Raw genomic sequence first — 17,067 nt, 5'->3', positions numbered from 1 at the left:
GGGCTTACTTCATGGAAACATGGACCTACTGCAGCAAGGGAAAGGTGTGGGCTTACTTCATGGAAACATGGACCTACTGCAGCAAGGGAAAGGTTGTGCTTACTTCATGGAAACATGGACCTACTGCAGCTGGGCTTACTTCATGGAAACATGGACCTACTGCAGCAAGGGAAAGGTTGTGCTTACTTCATGGAAACATGGACCTACTGCAGCAAGGGAAAGGTTGTGCTTACTTCATGGAAACATGGACCTACTGCAGCAAGGGAAAGGTTGTGCTTACTTCATGGAAACATGGACCTACTGCAGCAAGGGAAAGGTTGTGCTTACTTCATGGAAACATGGACCTACTGCAGCAAGGGAAAGGTTGTGCTTACTTCATGGAAACATGGACCTACTGCAGCAAGGGAAAGGTTGTGCTTACTTCATGGAAACATGGACCTACTGCAGCAAGGGAAAGGACTTACTTCATGGAAACATGGACCTACTGCAGCAAGGGAAAGGTTGTGCTTACTTCATGGAAACATGGACCTACTGCAGCAAGGGAAAGGTTGTGCTTACTTCATGGAAACATGGACCTACTGCAGCAAGGGAAAGGTTGTGCTTACTTCATGGAAACATGGACCTACTGCAGCAAGGGAAAGGTTGTGCTTACTTCATGGAAACATGGACCTACTGCAGCAAGGGAAAGGTACTTCATGGAAACATGGACCTACTGCTTACTTCATGGAAACATGGACCTACTGCAGCAAGGGAAAGGTTGTGCTTACTTCATGGAAACATGGACCTACTGCAGCAAGGGAAAGGTTGTGCTTACTTCATGGAAACATGGACCTACTGCAGCAAGGGAAAGGTTGTGCTTACTTCATGGAAACATGGACCTACTGCAGCAAGGGAAAGGTTGTGCTTACTTCATGGAAACATGGACCTACTGCAGCAAGGGAAAGGTTGTGCTTACTTCATGGAAACATGGACCTACTGCAGCAAGGGAAAGGTGTGGTGCTTACTTCATGGAAACATGGACCTACTGCAGCAAGGGAAAGGTTGTGCTTACTTCATGGAAACATGGACCTACTGCAGCAAGGGAAAGGTGTGGGCTTACTTCATGGAAACATGGACCTACTGCAGCAAGGGAAAGGTTGTGCTTACTTCATGGAAACATGGACCTACTGCAGCAAGGGAAAGGTGTGGGCTTACTTCATGGAAACATGGACCTACTGCAGCAAGGGAAAGGTTGTGCTTACTTCATGGAAACATGGACCTACTGCAGCAAGGGAAAGGTGTGGGCTTACTTCATGGAAACATGGACCTACTGCAGCAATGGGGAAAGGTTGTGCTTACTTCATGGAAACATGGACCTACTGCAGCAAGGGAAAGGTTGTGCTTACTTCATGGAAACATGGACCTACTGCAGCAAGGGGGCTTACTTCATGGAAACATGGACCTACTGCAGCAAGGGAAAGGTTGTGCTTACTTCATGGAAACATGGACCTACTGCAGCAAGGGAAAGGTTGTGCTTACTTCATGGAAACATGGACCTACTGCAGCAAGGGAAAGGTTGTGCTTACTTCATGGAAACATGGACCTACTGCAGCAAGGGAAAGGTTGTGCTTACTTCATGGAAACATGGACCTACTGCAGCAAGGGAAAGGTTGTGCTTACTTCATGGAAACATGGACCTACTGCAGCAAGGGAAAGGTTGGGCTTACTTCATGGAAACATGGACCTACTGCAGCAAGGGAAAGGTTGTGCTTACTTCATGGAAACATGGACCTACTGCAGCAAGGGAAAGGTTGTGCTTACTTCATGGAAACATGGACCTACTGCAGCAAGGGAAAGGTTGTGCTTACTTCATGGAAACATGGACCTACTGCAGCAAGGGAAAGGTGTGGGCTTACTTCATGGAAACATGGACCTACTGCAGCAAGGGAAAGGTGTGCAGCTTACTTCATGGAAACATGGACCTACTGCAGCAAGGGAAAGGTTGTGCTTACTTCATGGAAACATGGACCTACTGCAGCAAGGGAAAGGTTGTGCTTACTTCATGGAAACATGGACCTACTGCAGCAAGGGAAAGGTTGTGCTTACTTCATGGAAACATGGACCTACTGCAGCAAGGGAAAGGTTGTGCTTACTTCATGGAAACATGGACCTACTGCAGCAAGGGAAAGGTTGTGCTTACTTCATGGAAACATGGACCTACTGCAGCAAGGGAAAGGTTGTGCTTACTTCATGGAAACATGGACCTACTGCAGCAAGGGAAAGGTTGTGCTTACTTCATGGAAACATGGACCTACTGCAGCAAGGGAAAGGTTGTGCTTACTTCATGGAAACATGGACCTACTGCAGCAAGGGAAAGGTTGTGCTTACTTCATGGAAACATGGACCTACTGCAGCAAGGGAAAGGTTGTGCTTACTTCATGGAAACATGGACCTACTGCAGCAAGGGAAAGGTTGTGCTTACTTCATGGAAACATGGACCTACTGCAGCAAGGGAAAGGTTGTGCTTACTTCATGGAAACATGGACCTACTGCAGCAAGGGAAAGGTTGTGCTTACTTCATGGAAACATGGACCTACTGCAGCAAGGGAAAGGTTGTGCTTACTTCATGGAAACATGGACCTACTGCAGCAAGGGAAAGGTTGTGCTTACTTCATGGAAACATGGACCTACTGCAGCAAGGGAAAGGTGTGGGCTTACTTCATGGAAACATGGACCTACTGCAGCAAGGGAAAGGTGTGCTTACTTCATGGAAACATGGACCTACTGCAGCTTGCTTACTTCATGGAAACATGGACCTACTGCAGCAAGGGAAAGGTGTGTGCTTACTTCATGGAAACATGGACCTACTGCAGCAAGGGAAAGGTTGGGCTTACTTCATGGAAACATGGACCTACTGCAGCAAGGGAAAGGTGTGGGCTTACTTCATGGAAACATGGACCTACTGCAGCAAGGGAAAGGTTGGGCTTACTTCATGGAAACATGGACCTACTGCAGCAAGGGAAAGGTGTGGGCTTACTTCATGGAAACATGGACCTACTGCAGCAAGGGAAAGGTTGTGCTTACTTCATGGAAACATGGACCTACTGCAGCAAGGGAAAGGTTGTGCTTACTTCATGGAAACATGGACCTACTGCAGCAAGGGAAAGGTGTGGGCTTACTTCATGGAAACATGGACCTACTGCAGCAAGGGAAAGGTTGTGCTTACTTCATGGAAACATGGACCTACTGCAGCAAGGGAAAGGTGTGGGCTTACTTCATGGAAACATGGACCTACTGCAGCAAGGGAAAGGTTGTGCTTACTTCATGGAAACATGGACCTACTGCAGCAAGGGAAAGGTTGTGCTTACTTCATGGAAACATGGACCTACTGCAGCAAGGGAAAGGTGTGGGCTTACTTCATGGAAACATGGACCTACTGCAGCAAGGGAAAGGTGGTGCTTACTTCATGGAAACATGGACCTACTGCAGCAAGGGAAAGGTGTGGGCTTACTTCATGGAAACATGGACCTACTGCAGCAAGGGAAAGGTTGGGCTTACTTCATGGAAACATGGACCTACTGCAGCAAGGGAAAGGTTGTGCTTACTTCATGGAAACATGGACCTACTGCAGCAAGGGAAAGGTGTGGGCTTACTTCATGGAAACATGGACCTACTGCAGCAAGGGAAAGGTTGTGGGCTTACTTCATGGAAACATGGACCTACTGCAGCAAGGGAAAGGTGTGGGCTTACTTCATGGAAACATGGACCTACTGCAGCAAGGGAAAGGTTGTGCTTACTTCATGGAAACATGGACCTACTGCAGCAAGGGAAAGGTGTGGGCTTACTTCATGGAAACATGGACCTACTGCAGCAAGGGAAAGGTGTGGGCTTACTTCATGGAAACATGGACCTACTGCAGCAAGGGAAAGGTTGTGCTTACTTCATGGAAACATGGACCTACTGCAGCAAGGGAAAGGTTGTGCTTACTTCATGGAAACATGGACCTACTGCAGCAAGGGAAAGGTGTGGGCTTACTTCATGGAAACATGGACCTACTGCAGCAAGGGAAAGGTGTGGGCTTACTTCATGGAAACATGGACCTACTGCAGCAAGGGAAAGGTGTGGGCTTACTTCATGGAAACATGGACTTCATGGAAACATGGACCTACTGCAGCAAGGGAAAGGTTGTGCTTACTTCATGGAAACATGGACCTACTGCAGCAAGGGAAAGGTTGTGCTTACTTCATGGAAACATGGACCTACTGCAGCAAGGGAAAGGTTGGGCTTACTTCATGGAAACATGGACCTACTGCAGCAAGGGAAAGGTGTGGGCTTACTTCATGGAAACATGGACCTACTGCAGCAAGGGAAAGGTTGGGCTTACTTCATGGAAACATGGACCTACTGCAGCAAGGGAAAGGTTGTGCTTACTTCATGGAAACATGGACCTACTGCAGCAAGGGAAAGGTTGTGCTTACTTCATGGAAACATGGACCTACTGCAGCAAGGGAAAGGTGTGGGCTTACTTCATGGAAACATGGACCTACTGCAGCAAGGGAAAGGTGTGGGCTTACTTCATGGAAACATGGACCTACTGCAGCAAGGGAAAGGTGTGGGCTTACTTCATGGAAACATGGACCTACTGCAGCAAGGGAAAGGTTGTGCTTACTTCATGGAAACATGGACCTACTGCAGCAAGGGAAAGGTTGTGCTTACTTCATGGAAACATGGACCTACTGCAGCAAGGGAAAGGTTGTGCTTACTTCATGGAAACATGGACCTACTGCAGCAAGGGAAAGGTTGTGCTTACTTCATGGAAACATGGACCTACTGCAGCAAGGGAAAGGTTGTGCTTACTTCATGGAAACATGGACCTACTGCAGCAAGGGAAAGGTTGTGCTTACTTCATGGAAACATGGACCTACTGCAGCAAGGGAAAGGTTGTGCTTACTTCATGGAAACATGGACCTACTGCAGCAAGGGAAAGGTTGTGCTTACTTCATGGAAACATGGACCTACTGCAGCAAGGGAAAGGAACTTCATGGAAACATGGACCTACTGCAGCAAGGGAAAGGTTGTGCTTACTTCATGGAAACATGGACCTACTGCAGCAAGGGAAAGGTTGTGCTTACTTCATGGAAACATGGACCTACTGCAGCAAGGGAAAGGTTGTGCTTACTTCATGGAAACATGGACCTACTGCAGCAAGGGAAAGGTTGTGCTTACTTCATGGAAACATGGACCTACTGCAGCAAGGGAAAGGTTGTGCTTACTTCATGGAAACATGGACCTACTGCAGCAAGGGAAAGGTTGTGCTTACTTCATGGAAACATGGACCTACTGCAGCAAGGGAAAGGTTGTGCTTACTTCATGGAAACATGGACCTACTGCAGCAAGGGAAAGGTTGTGCTTACTTCATGGAAACATGGACCTACTGCAGCAAGGGAAAGGTTGTGCTTACTTCATGGAAACATGGACCTACTGCAGCAAGGGAAAGGTTGTGCTTACTTCATGGAAACATGGACCTACTGCAGCAAGGGAAAGGTTGTGCTTACTTCATGGAAACATGGACCTACTGCAGCAAGGGAAAGGTTGTGGCTTACTTCATGGAAACATGGACCTACTGCAGCAAGGGAAAGGTTGTGCTTACTTCATGGAAACATGGACCTACTGCAGCAAGGGAAAGGTTGTGCTTACTTCATGGAAACATGGACCTACTGCAGCAAGGGAAAGGTTGTGCTTACTTCATGGAAACATGGACCTACTGCAGCAAGGGAAAGGTTGTGCTTACTTCATGGAAACATGGACCTACTGCAGCAAGGGAAAGGTTGTGCTTACTTCATGGAAACATGGACCTACTGCAGCAAGGGAAAGGTTGTGCTTACTTCATGGAAACATGGACCTACTGCAGCAAGGGAAAGGTTGTGCTTACTTCATGGAAACATGGACCTACTGCAGCAAGGGAAAGGTTGTGCTTACTTCATGGAAACATGGACCTACTGCAGCAAGGGAAAGGTTGTGCTTACTTCATGGAAACATGGACCTACTGCAGCAAGGGAAAGGTTGTGCTTACTTCATGGAAACATGGACCTACTGCAGCAAGGGAAAGGTTGTGCTTACTTCATGGAAACATGGACCTACTGCAGCAAGGGAAAGGTTGTGCTTACTTCATGGAAACATGGACCTACTGCAGCAAGGGAAAGGTTGTGCTTACTTCATGGAAACATGGACCTACTGCAGCAAGGGAAAGGTTGTGCTTACTTCATGGAAACATGGACCTACTGCAGCAAGGGAAAGGAAAGTGTTCATGGAAACATGGACCTACTGCAGCTTCATGGAAACATGGACCTACTGCAGCAAGGGAAAGGTTGTGCTTACTTCATGGAAACATGGACCTACTGCAGCAAGGGAAAGGTTGTGCTTACTTCATGGAAACATGGACCTACTGCAGCAAGGGAAAGGTTGTGCTTACTTCATGGAAACATGGACCTACTGCAGCAAGGGAAAGGTTGTGCTTACTTCATGGAAACATGGACCTACTGCAGCAAGGGAAAGGTTGTGCTTACTTCATGGAAACATGGACCTACTGCAGCAAGGGAAAGGTTGTGCTTACTTCATGGAAACATGGACCTACTGCAGCAAGGGAAAGGTTGTGCTTACTTCATGGAAACATGGACCTACTGCAGCAAGGGAAAGGTTGTGCTTACTTCATGGAGATGTGCTTCTTTCTTCTTTGCTGATAGACTCAGGTGCTTCTCCAGTACAGCACAGTACTTCTCCGTCTCTTTGTCATATTTCTTCTTGGCTTCCTGTGAGACATCAGTAAAAAGGTCACCAACCGTCACTTTGTTTCCTCTAAAGTCCTGGACACCACACACAGCAATGTGTATTTTTAATTAACCAGGAAGCCGAATTGAGGTCAGAAGACCTCTTTCTTAAAGGAGACCTCTGTATCAGACATATGGCCCATTTCCAAAAAGGATTTAACCCGGTGTTATACCCAAAAGACTCAGACTTTTTCTGTCTCAATCTACGCGGGCCAGCACCCATGCTTTACTGGCCCGTGGCTCCGATGGACTTGTTTCACTTGGGGCCAAAGCCAAGCCACTGGTACTGCAGCTTTCATTTACATAACAATGGCTAACTGTGAACCTTAACACCTTCTCACAAAGCAGCTGTTTTGATTTTGCAGGGTTGTTAATTCTGCTCTTTACAAGTTCTCACTGTCAGCCCCAGCTATGGAAACACAATGCCCCTAGTATATCAAAAGGGTGTATACACTAGTGTAACACTGGTGTTACAGTTAAAAAGCAGCAATAGATCTCTGTTTTGGCATCATCACTGCTACACTCTTAGATAAATGGGTGCCATCTAGAACCTGAAAGGATTCTTCAGCTGCCCTCATAGGAGAAACCTTTGAAGAACCATGTTTGGAGAATCCTTTCCACAGACGGTTCTACATGGAACCCAAAAGGGTTCTACCTGGAACCAAAATGGTTCTCCTATGGGGACAGCCGAAGAACTCTTTTGGATCCCTTTTTCTGAGAGTGTAGCTTCCAACAGAACATAATTTCTCAAGAGTCGTGGGTATTATTGTTATGTCCAGAGCTCAGCTTCACCGACAAACCTGGAAGCACATGTTGTGAGACACAAGTTCACAAGTCCTCTAGGGCTGCTGAAACCAACAGAGACAGTTCACAGCTGGTGGGAAAACAATTGACCACTTTATACCGAACCTCTGGTATTGAGGTCATCCACAGACAGACATACAGACATAACAGGGTGTGTCAGTACTAACACACAGTACAGTACTCATCACCCTGGGGCACATTGACTGTGTCCACACCTGCTACTGAGTGATGTCATCATCCCTGTCCACCCAGTCACATGACCCAGCTTTTCAAAACCAGCCAGTTTCCACAGGAAGTAGAACCAATCAACCCTCCTCAGAAAAGAATGACCACAACAGCTGCTCAACAATTCACTTCGAAGCATCATAATATAGAAAACTAAAGTCATTCTTTTAGCTCTAACCCTTCATAATAAATGTACCTGCATCATGGCTGTTATACACTTTTGACATGTTTCAAGGCCGTGCTATCCGGGATCCTTGGGATGTCCCTATCCCCCATTGAAGTTGAAATTCCGAATGGTTAAGGTTAGGTACGGTTTATGGTTAAGATTAAGGTTAGGGTAGGGTTAGGGTTTAGGGTAGGGACTTCCCAAGGATCCCGGATAGAACTGACATATGTTTCAATGTAGGCTTTTTGAGTTAAAGTATCCTTCAAACAGTCAATTATTCTTCAAACATTCAATTAACATACATATCCTTCTAACTTAGACTTCATGGTGTGAAGTACATTCACAAAGTTAAATCAATTTAGTATCACTCTCAATATGATGTCTGTTACCTTTCTTCATTAACTATCAACCAGCTAAATCCTGATAAAGCCCTTCATGTATTACCATTATTGGCCAGGTGGAGGCAGTGTCTTATCACATACGACCTGTCAGCTCTGGCAGGCAGAGCTAAGAGCAATTTAGACACACTGAGGTAGTGTAGGGAGATCTCTGAATGTGGTCATCAATGGTGATTTAATAGAGGGATGCTCCTCCCTGCAGTGCATACATTACATAGTCTACCCTACAAACATTTAACTTATACAGTTGAAGTCGGAAGTTTACATACATCTTAACCAAATACATTTAAACTTCGTTTTTCACAAATCCTGACATTTAATCCTAGTAAACATTTTGTCTTAGGTCAGTTAGGATCACCACTTTATTTTAAGAATGTGAAATGTCAGAATAATAGTAGACATAATGATTTATCTCAGCTTTTATTTATTTCATCACGTTCCCAGTGGGTCAGAAGTTTACATACACTCAATTAGTATTTGGTAGCATTGCCTTTAAATTGTTTATCTAGCGTCAAACGTTTTAGGTAGCCCTTCACAAGCTTCCCATAATAAGTTGGGTGAATTTTGACACATTCTTCCAGATAAAGCTGCTGTAACTGAGTCAGGTTTGTAGGCCTCCTTGCTCCCACAGCTTTTTCAGTTCTGCCCACACATTTTCTATAGGATTGAGGTCAGGGCTTGTGATGGCCACTCCAATACCTTGACTTTGTTGTCCTTAAGCCATTTTGCCACAACTTTGGAAGTGTGCTTGGGGTCATTGTCCATTTGGAAGACCCATTTGCGACCAAGCTTTAACTTCCTAATTGATGTCTTGAGATGTTGCTTTAATATATCCACATAATTTTCCTTATTTTGTGAAGTGCACCAGTCCCTCCTGCAGCAAAGCACCCCCACAACATGATGCTGCCACCCCCGTGCTTCATGGTTGGGGTGGTGTTCTTCGGCTTGCAAGCCTCCCCCTTTTTCCTCCAAACATAATGATGGTCATTATGGCCAAACAGGTCTATTTTTGTTTCATCAGACCAGAGGACATTTCTCCAAAAATTACGATCTTTGTCCTCATGTGCAGTTGCAAACTGTAGTCTGTTTTTTTTTTATGGCGGTTTTGGAGCAGTGGCTGAGCGGCCTTTCAGCAAGGCCTGAACTTCCTTGCTGAGCGGCCTTTCAGGTTATGTCGATATAGGACTCGTTTTACAGTATACATACTTTTGTACCTGTTTCCTCCAGCATCTTCACATGGTCCTTTGCTGTTGTTCTGGGATTGATTTGCACTTTTCGCTTCAAAGTACGTAGTACAGAACGCGTCTCCTTCCTGAGCATTATGACGGCTGTGTGGTCCCATGGTGTTTATACTTGCGTACTATTGTTTGTACAGATGAATGTGGTACCTTCAGGCGTTTGGAAATTGCCCCCAAGGATGAACCAGACTTGTGGAGGTCTACAATTTATTTTCTGAGGTCTTGGCGATTTCTTTTGATTTTCCCATGATGCCAAGCAAAGAGGCACTGAGTTTGAAGGTAGGCCTTGAAATACATCCACAGGTACACCTCCAATTGACTCAAATGATGTCAATTAGCCTATCAGAAGCTTCTAAAGCCATGATATAATTTTCTGGAATTTCCCAAGCTGTATAAACTTCTTAGGGCTGCAATTCCATTAACGGGATCGATATGACAACAGCCAGTGAAAGTGCAGGGCGCCAATTTCAAAACAACAGATATCTCATTGAAATTCCTCAAACATACATGTATCTTATACCGTTTTAAAGGTAATCTTGTTGTTAATCCCACCACAGTGTCCGATTTCAAATAGGCTTTACAGCGAAAGCACCACAAACGATTATGTTAGGTCACCACCAACTCACAGAAATATTCAGCCATTTTTCCAGCCAAAGAGAGGAGTCACAAAAAGCACAAATAGAGATAAAATGAATCACTAACCTTTGATTATCTTCATCAGATGATACTCATAGGACTTCATGTTACACAATACATGTATGTTTTGTTTGATAAAGTTCATATTTATATAAAATAATCTCAGTATACATTGGCATTTTTCACTAGTTCCAAAAACATCCGGTGATGTTGCAGAGAGCCATGTCATTTTACAGAAATACTCATTATAAATGTCGATAAATACAATTGTTAGACATGGAAATATAGCTATACCTCTCCTTAATGCAACCGCTGTGTCAGATTTCAAAAAAACTTTACGGAAAAAGCAAACCATGCAATAATCTGAGACGGCGCTCAGAAAAAAAAAATTATCCGCTAAGATGGAGTCAACAGAAATCAGAAATAACATTATAAATATTCCCCTACCTTTGACGATCTTCATCAGAATGCACTCCCAGGAGTCCTAGTTCCACAATAAATGCTTGATTTGTTCGATAATGTCCATTATTTATGTCCAAGTAGCTACTTTTGTTAGCGCGTTTAGTACACAAATCCAAACGCTCGTGCAGGTCCAGCCGAACGTCGGACGAAAACTTTAAAAAGTTATATTACAGGTCAAAGAAACTTGTCAAACTAAGTACAGAATCAATCTTTAGGATGTTGTTATCATAAATCTTCAATAACATTCCAACTGGAGAATTCCATTGTCTGTAGAAATACCATGGAACGCAGGTCGCTATCATGTGAAATGGGCATGACCAGGACCTGGCTCTCTGCCAGACCACTGACTCAAACAGCTCCCATCCGGATCCACAACACTGTAGAAGCCTCATTCAAGTTTCTAAAGACGGTTAACATCTAGTGGAAGCCTTAGGAAGTGCAACATAACCAATATCCCACTGTGTATTCAATAGGGGCTGGGTTGAAAATCGACCAACCTCAGATTTCCCACTTCCTGTTTGGATATGAGTTCTGTTATACTCACATACATAATTAAAACAGTTTTAGAAACTTCAGAGTGTTTTCTATCCAATACTAATAATAATATGCATATATAGTATTAGCAACTGGGACTGAGGAGCAGGCCGTTTACTCTGGGCACCTTTCATCCAAGCTACGCAATACTGCCCCTGCAGCCATAAGAAGTTAAAGGCCAGTCAGCTTAGTGTATGTAAACTTCTAAACTTGTGATACAGAGAATTATAAGTTAAATAATCTGTCTGTAAACAATTGTTGGAAAAATGACTTGTGTCATGCATGAAGTAGATGTCCTAACAGACTTGCCAAAACTATAGTTTGTTAACAAGAAATATGTGGAGTGGTTAAAAAACTAGTTTTAATGACTCCAACCTAAGTGTATGTAAACTAGTTTTAATGACTCCAACCTAAGTGTATGTAAACTAGTTGTAATGACTCCAACCTAAGTGTCTGTAAACTAGTTGTAATGACTCCAACCTCAGTGTATGTAAACTAGTTTTAATGACTCCAACCTAAGTGTATGTAAACTAGTTTTAATGACTCCAACCTCAGTGTATGTAAACTAGTTTTAATGACTCCAACCTAAGTGTATGTAAACTAGTTTTAATGACTCCAACCTCAGTGTATGTAAACTAGTTTTAATGACTCCAACCTAAGTGTATGTAAACTAGTTTTAATGACTCCAACCTAAGTGTATGTAAACTAGTTTTAATGACTCCAACCTCAGTGTATGTAAACTAGTTTTAATGACTCCAACCTCAGTGTATGTAAACTAGTTTTAATGACTCCAACCTAAGTGTATGTAAACTAGTTTTAATGACTCCAACCTAAGTGTATGTAAACTAGTTTTAATGACTCCAACCTAAGTGTATGTAAACTAGTTTTAATGACTCCAACCTAAGTGTATGTAAACTAGTGTTAATGACTCCAACCTAAGTGTCTGTAAACTAGTTTTAATGACTCCAACCTAAGTGTATGTAAACTAGTTTTAATGACTCCAACCTCAGTGTATGTAAACTAGTTTTAATGACTCCAACCTAAGTGTATGTAAACTAGTTTTAATGACTCCAACCTAAGTGTATGTAAACTAGTTGTAATGACTCCAACCTCAGTGTATGTACACTAGTTAATGACTCCAACCTAAGTGTATGTAAACTAGTTGTAATGACTCCAACCTCAGTGTATGTAAACTAGTTTTAATGACTCTAACCTAAGTGGATGTAAACTAGTTTTAATGACTCCAACCTCAGTGGATGTAAACTAGTTTTAATGACTCCAACCTAAGTGTATGTACACTAGTTTTAATGACTCCAACCTCAGTGGATGTAAACTAGTTTTAATGACTCCAACCTCAGTGGATGTAAACTAGTTTTAATGACTCTAACCTAAGTGGATGTAAACTAGTTTTAATGACTCCAACCTCAGTGGATGTAAACTAGTTTTAATGACTCCAACCTCAGTGGATGTAAACTAGTTGTAATGACTCCAACCTCAGTGTATGTAAACTAGTTTTAATGACTCTAACCTAAGTGGATGTAAACTAGTTTTAATGACTCCAACCTCAGTGTATGTAAACTAGTTTTAATGACTCCAACCTAAGTGTATGTAAACTAGTTTTAATGACTCCAACCTAAGTGTATGTAAACTAGTTGTAATGACTCCAACCTCAGTGTATGTACACTAGTTAATGACTCCAACCTAAGTGTATGTAAACTAGTTGTAATGACTCCAACCTCAGTGTATGTAAACTAGTTTTAATGACTCTAACCTAAGTGGATGTAAACTAGTTTTAATGACTCCAACCTCAGTGTATGTAAACTAGTTTTAATGACTCTAACCTAAGTGGATGTAAACTAGTTGTAATGACTCCAACCTAAGTCTATGTAAACTAGTTTTAATGACTCCAACCTAAGTGGATGTAAACTAGTTTTAATGACTCCAACCTAAGTGTATGTTAACTAGTTTTAATGACTCTCAACTCCAACCCAACCTAAGTGTATGTAAACTAGTTTTAATGACTCTCAACCTAAGTGTCTGTAAACTAGTTTTAATGACTCCAACCTAAGTGGATGTAAACTAGTTTTAATGACTCCAACCTAAGTGTATGTAAACTAGTTTTAATGACTCCAACCTAAGTGGATGTAAACTAGTTTTAATGACTCCAACCTAAGTGTATGTAAACTAGTTTTAATGACTCTCAACCTAAGTGTCTGTAAACTAGTTTTAATGACTCCAACCTAAGTGTATGTAAACTAGTTTTAATGACTCCAACCTAAGTGTCTGTAAACTAGTTGTAATGACTCCAACCTAAGTGTCTGTAAACTAGTTGTAATGACTCCAACCTAAGTGTCTGTAAACTAGTTTTAATGACTCCAACCTAAGTGTCTGTAAACTAGTTGTAATGACTCCAACCTAAGTGTCTGTAAACTAGTTGTAATGACTCCAACCTAAGTGTCTGTAAACATCGAACTTCAACTGTATGCAGTGGCTGTGGAATCAGCACAACCGGGACAAAGTCAGTTACCTGCCAACCTGAAGGGGAAACGGATCATATCTGAGTGATCAGTGCATTTCCTAACACTCAGTGGATACGGTCAAATGTAACACAAATATGTTGTTTTTTTGTCTTTCAAGGCTAAACAGGGATTATAAAATGGCTACATGACCCAATAAGGATTATAATTCCCCTCATAATCTACGAGGGATTGTCAAATCACACAATGACCCCATAGTAAGGATTAACAGGACCTTTAGTGGGGGGGATCCCCCCAATATTGTGCAACTGCAACCAGCAATTCGGGGCGTTTCTGCATGTGGGCATTCCTGCACAGCAGGAACGCCACCCCTCGAGCATCCCATTGGTTCCTTCATGAACACCCCCCCTCTCTTTGCATCCTATTGGTTCATGCATTGCTATTTAGCTAGATAGCACATGGGGTCGCCCCTGCCTCCCGCCATCTGTGTAGAAGAGAAAACCTTACCCGACAGGCAGGGCCAAAGGACACTGTCTACCAGTTGTTCCTGCCTCCCGCTAGCACAGCAGGTGGGAGGCTGGGGCAATACCATGTAGTGCTTGCTAGTTAGCATGCCAGCACACAGTGTCGCTCCCGCCTGCTATGTACCAGAGTAATCCTTAGGACTAGCTGGCTAAACCAGCACAGTTTCCTTCGATCCTGTCTGCGGAACAGCTGCCCTCGCAGTTATTATCAGAACTGAGGGAAAACAGTGCCCATCTTCGGTGGGGTTTATAGGCTGCTGGCATTCAATGGTATTGTGCATTAACGCCATCTACTGTACCGGAGTGCCCCCACCTCCCACCTGTTCTAACAAAAAAAAACTGCAATAGAAATATTAGTATGCAGGAAGCCCCTTATTGTGGGCCTCAATTTCCCCCTTTCTCGGGGGTCCAGTCATAATATATCCTTACCTTGGCAGCACTGATCTGCTCCTTTCTGAAGCGCTCCAGCGGCATGATCAGCACATCATTGGCATTTTCAATCTGAGCAGAGATGCAGAGATCAGTCATAACACAGCTGATCACACAGGACCTCACTCCCTTTCACTTTTTCCACATTTTCTTACATTACAGCTTTATTCTAAAATTGAATCAATCGGTTTTTTCCCTCATCAATTTACACATAATACCCTATAATGACAAAGCAAAAACTGTTTTTTAGGAGTGCAAATTTACTAACAACAAAATAGGGAAATATCACATTTACATAAGTATTCAGACCCTTTACTCAGTACTTTGTTGAAGCAGTAACTACAGCCTCCAGTCTTCTTGGGTATGATTCTCCAGCTCTGTCAGGTGATGCTACAAGCTCGGCACACCTGCATTTGGGGAGTTTCTCAAATTCTCCTCTGGTGATATTGTTAAGCTCTGTCAGGTTGGATGGGGAGTGTTGCTGCACAGCTAATTTCAGATCTCTCCAGAGATATTCAAATCAGGTTCAAGTCCGGGCTCTGGCTGGGTCACTCAAAGACATTCAGAGACTCCTGCAGCCACTCCTGCATTGTATTTCTTAGCTGTGTGCTTAGTGTCATTGTCCTGTTGGAAGGTGAACCTTCGCCCCAGTCTGAGGTCCTGAGCGCTCTGGAGCAGGTTTTCATCAAGGATCTCTCTGTACTTTGCTCCGCTCATCTTTCCATCAATCCTGACTAGTCTCTCAGACCTTGCCACTGAAAAGCAACCCCACAGCATGATTCTGCCACCACCATGCTTCACCGTAGGGATGGTGCCAGGATTCCTCCAGATGTGACGTTTCCATTCAGGCCAAAGAGTTCAATCTTGGTTTCGTCAGACCAGAGCATCTAGTTTCTCATGGTCTGAGAGTCTTTAGGTGCCTTTTGGAAAGCTCCAAGTGGGCTGTCATGTGCCTTTTACTGAGGAGTGGCTTCCGTCTGGCCTCTCTACCATAAAGGCCTGATTGGTGGAGTGCTGCAGAGATGGTTGTCTTTCTGGAAGGTTCTCCCATTTCCACAGAGGAACTCTAGAACTCTGTCAAAGTGACTATCGGGTTCTTGGTCACCTCCCTGACGAAGGCCCTTCTACCCCATTTGCTCAGTTTGGCTGGGCGACCAGCTCTAGGAAGAGTCTTGGTGGTTCCAAACTTCTTCCATTTAAGAATGATGGAGGCCACTGTGTTCTTGGGGACCTTCAATGCTGCAGACATTTGTTGGTACCCTTTTCCATATCTGTGCCTCGACACAATCCTGTCCCGGAGCTCCAAGGACAATTCCTTCGACCTCATGGCTTGGTTTTTGCTCTGACATGCACTGTCAACTGTAGGAACGTATATAGACAGGTGTGTGCCTTTTCAAATCATGTCCAATCAATTGAATTTACCACAGGTGGACTCCAATCACGTCGTAGAAACATCTCAAGGATGCTTAATGGATGCACCTGAGCTCAATTTCGAGTCTTATAGCAAAGGGTCTGAATACTTACGTAAATAAGGTATGTCTTAAATGTTTTAAATGTCTTAAAACCTGTTTTTAGCTTTGTCATTATGGGGTATTGTGTGTAGATTGCTGAGGGGGAAATGTTTTAATCAATTTTAGAATAAGGCTGTAACGTAAGAAAATTCAATGGGTCTGAAAAGTTTCAGAATGCACTGTATATCTGACACTCACCATCCGTGTCCTCTCATCCTCCAGGTTCTGCAGCACTCCAGCAAACTCCTGTAGAGACTTTGCTGTAGATGGTTAGAGACAGACAGACAGACAGACAGACAGACAGACAGACAGACAGACAGACAGACAGACAGACAGACAGACAGACAGACAGACAGACAGACAGACAGACAGACAGACAGACAGACAGACAGAGAGGGAGGTTAACAATACATAATAAGCCAGTGATCATACTGTACACAATCTAACATTCAACAAGTATGACTTTGCATAACAAGGTTATTCATTTGAAATCCTAGTTGACATGCTTGCTCTTGACGAGGGTTTCTCAAACTCTGTCCCGGGGCCACCCCTGGGTGCACATTTTGGTTTTTGCCCTAGCACATAATATCTGATTCAAATAACCAAGTCAGCATCAAGCTCTGATTATCTGAATTAGCTGTGTAGTGCTAGGGCTAAAACCAAAACATGCCCTCAGGGGGGACCCCGGGACCGAGTTTGGGAAACCCTGGTTTGGATCTAACCTAGCATGACTGCAAAGTTTTGGGTCAGAGTTGTCACTTGAGATGCCACGATCCTGTTCCAACATTTACACGCACTCGACAGAGTAATACTCTCCAAATGTGGAATTCAAGTCTTACAGTTTAATTCCTCCTATA

General features: G+C 43.6%; 1 protein-coding gene across 5 annotated transcripts in view; it reads right to left on the bottom strand.

The window, feature by feature from the left end:
• The window catches only part of LOC112229083 (rho GTPase-activating protein 26), a 158,631-nt gene that overhangs the window by 81,369 nt on the left and 60,195 nt on the right, over nucleotides 1-17,067 (bottom strand). For all 5 annotated transcript variants that reach the window (XM_042309079.1, XM_042309077.1, XM_042309076.1 and 2 more), the window contains exons 3-5: nucleotides 16,409-16,470; nucleotides 14,700-14,771; nucleotides 6,687-6,788 (exon numbers count right to left, since the gene is read on the bottom strand). In XM_042309079.1, the coding sequence (XP_042165013.1) occupies nucleotides 6,687-6,788; nucleotides 14,700-14,771; nucleotides 16,409-16,470 (236 nt within the window). The remainder of the gene's footprint in view (nucleotides 1-6,686; nucleotides 6,789-14,699; nucleotides 14,772-16,408; nucleotides 16,471-17,067) is intronic.

Source organism: Oncorhynchus tshawytscha, linkage group LG30 (genome assembly GCF_018296145.1).
Source record: "Oncorhynchus tshawytscha isolate Ot180627B linkage group LG30, Otsh_v2.0, whole genome shotgun sequence".
NCBI classification, from domain to species: domain Eukaryota; kingdom Metazoa; phylum Chordata; class Actinopteri; order Salmoniformes; family Salmonidae; genus Oncorhynchus; species Oncorhynchus tshawytscha.
The sequence above is the reverse complement of the archived record's forward strand: the minus strand, read 5'-3'. Positions and strand labels throughout refer to the sequence as shown.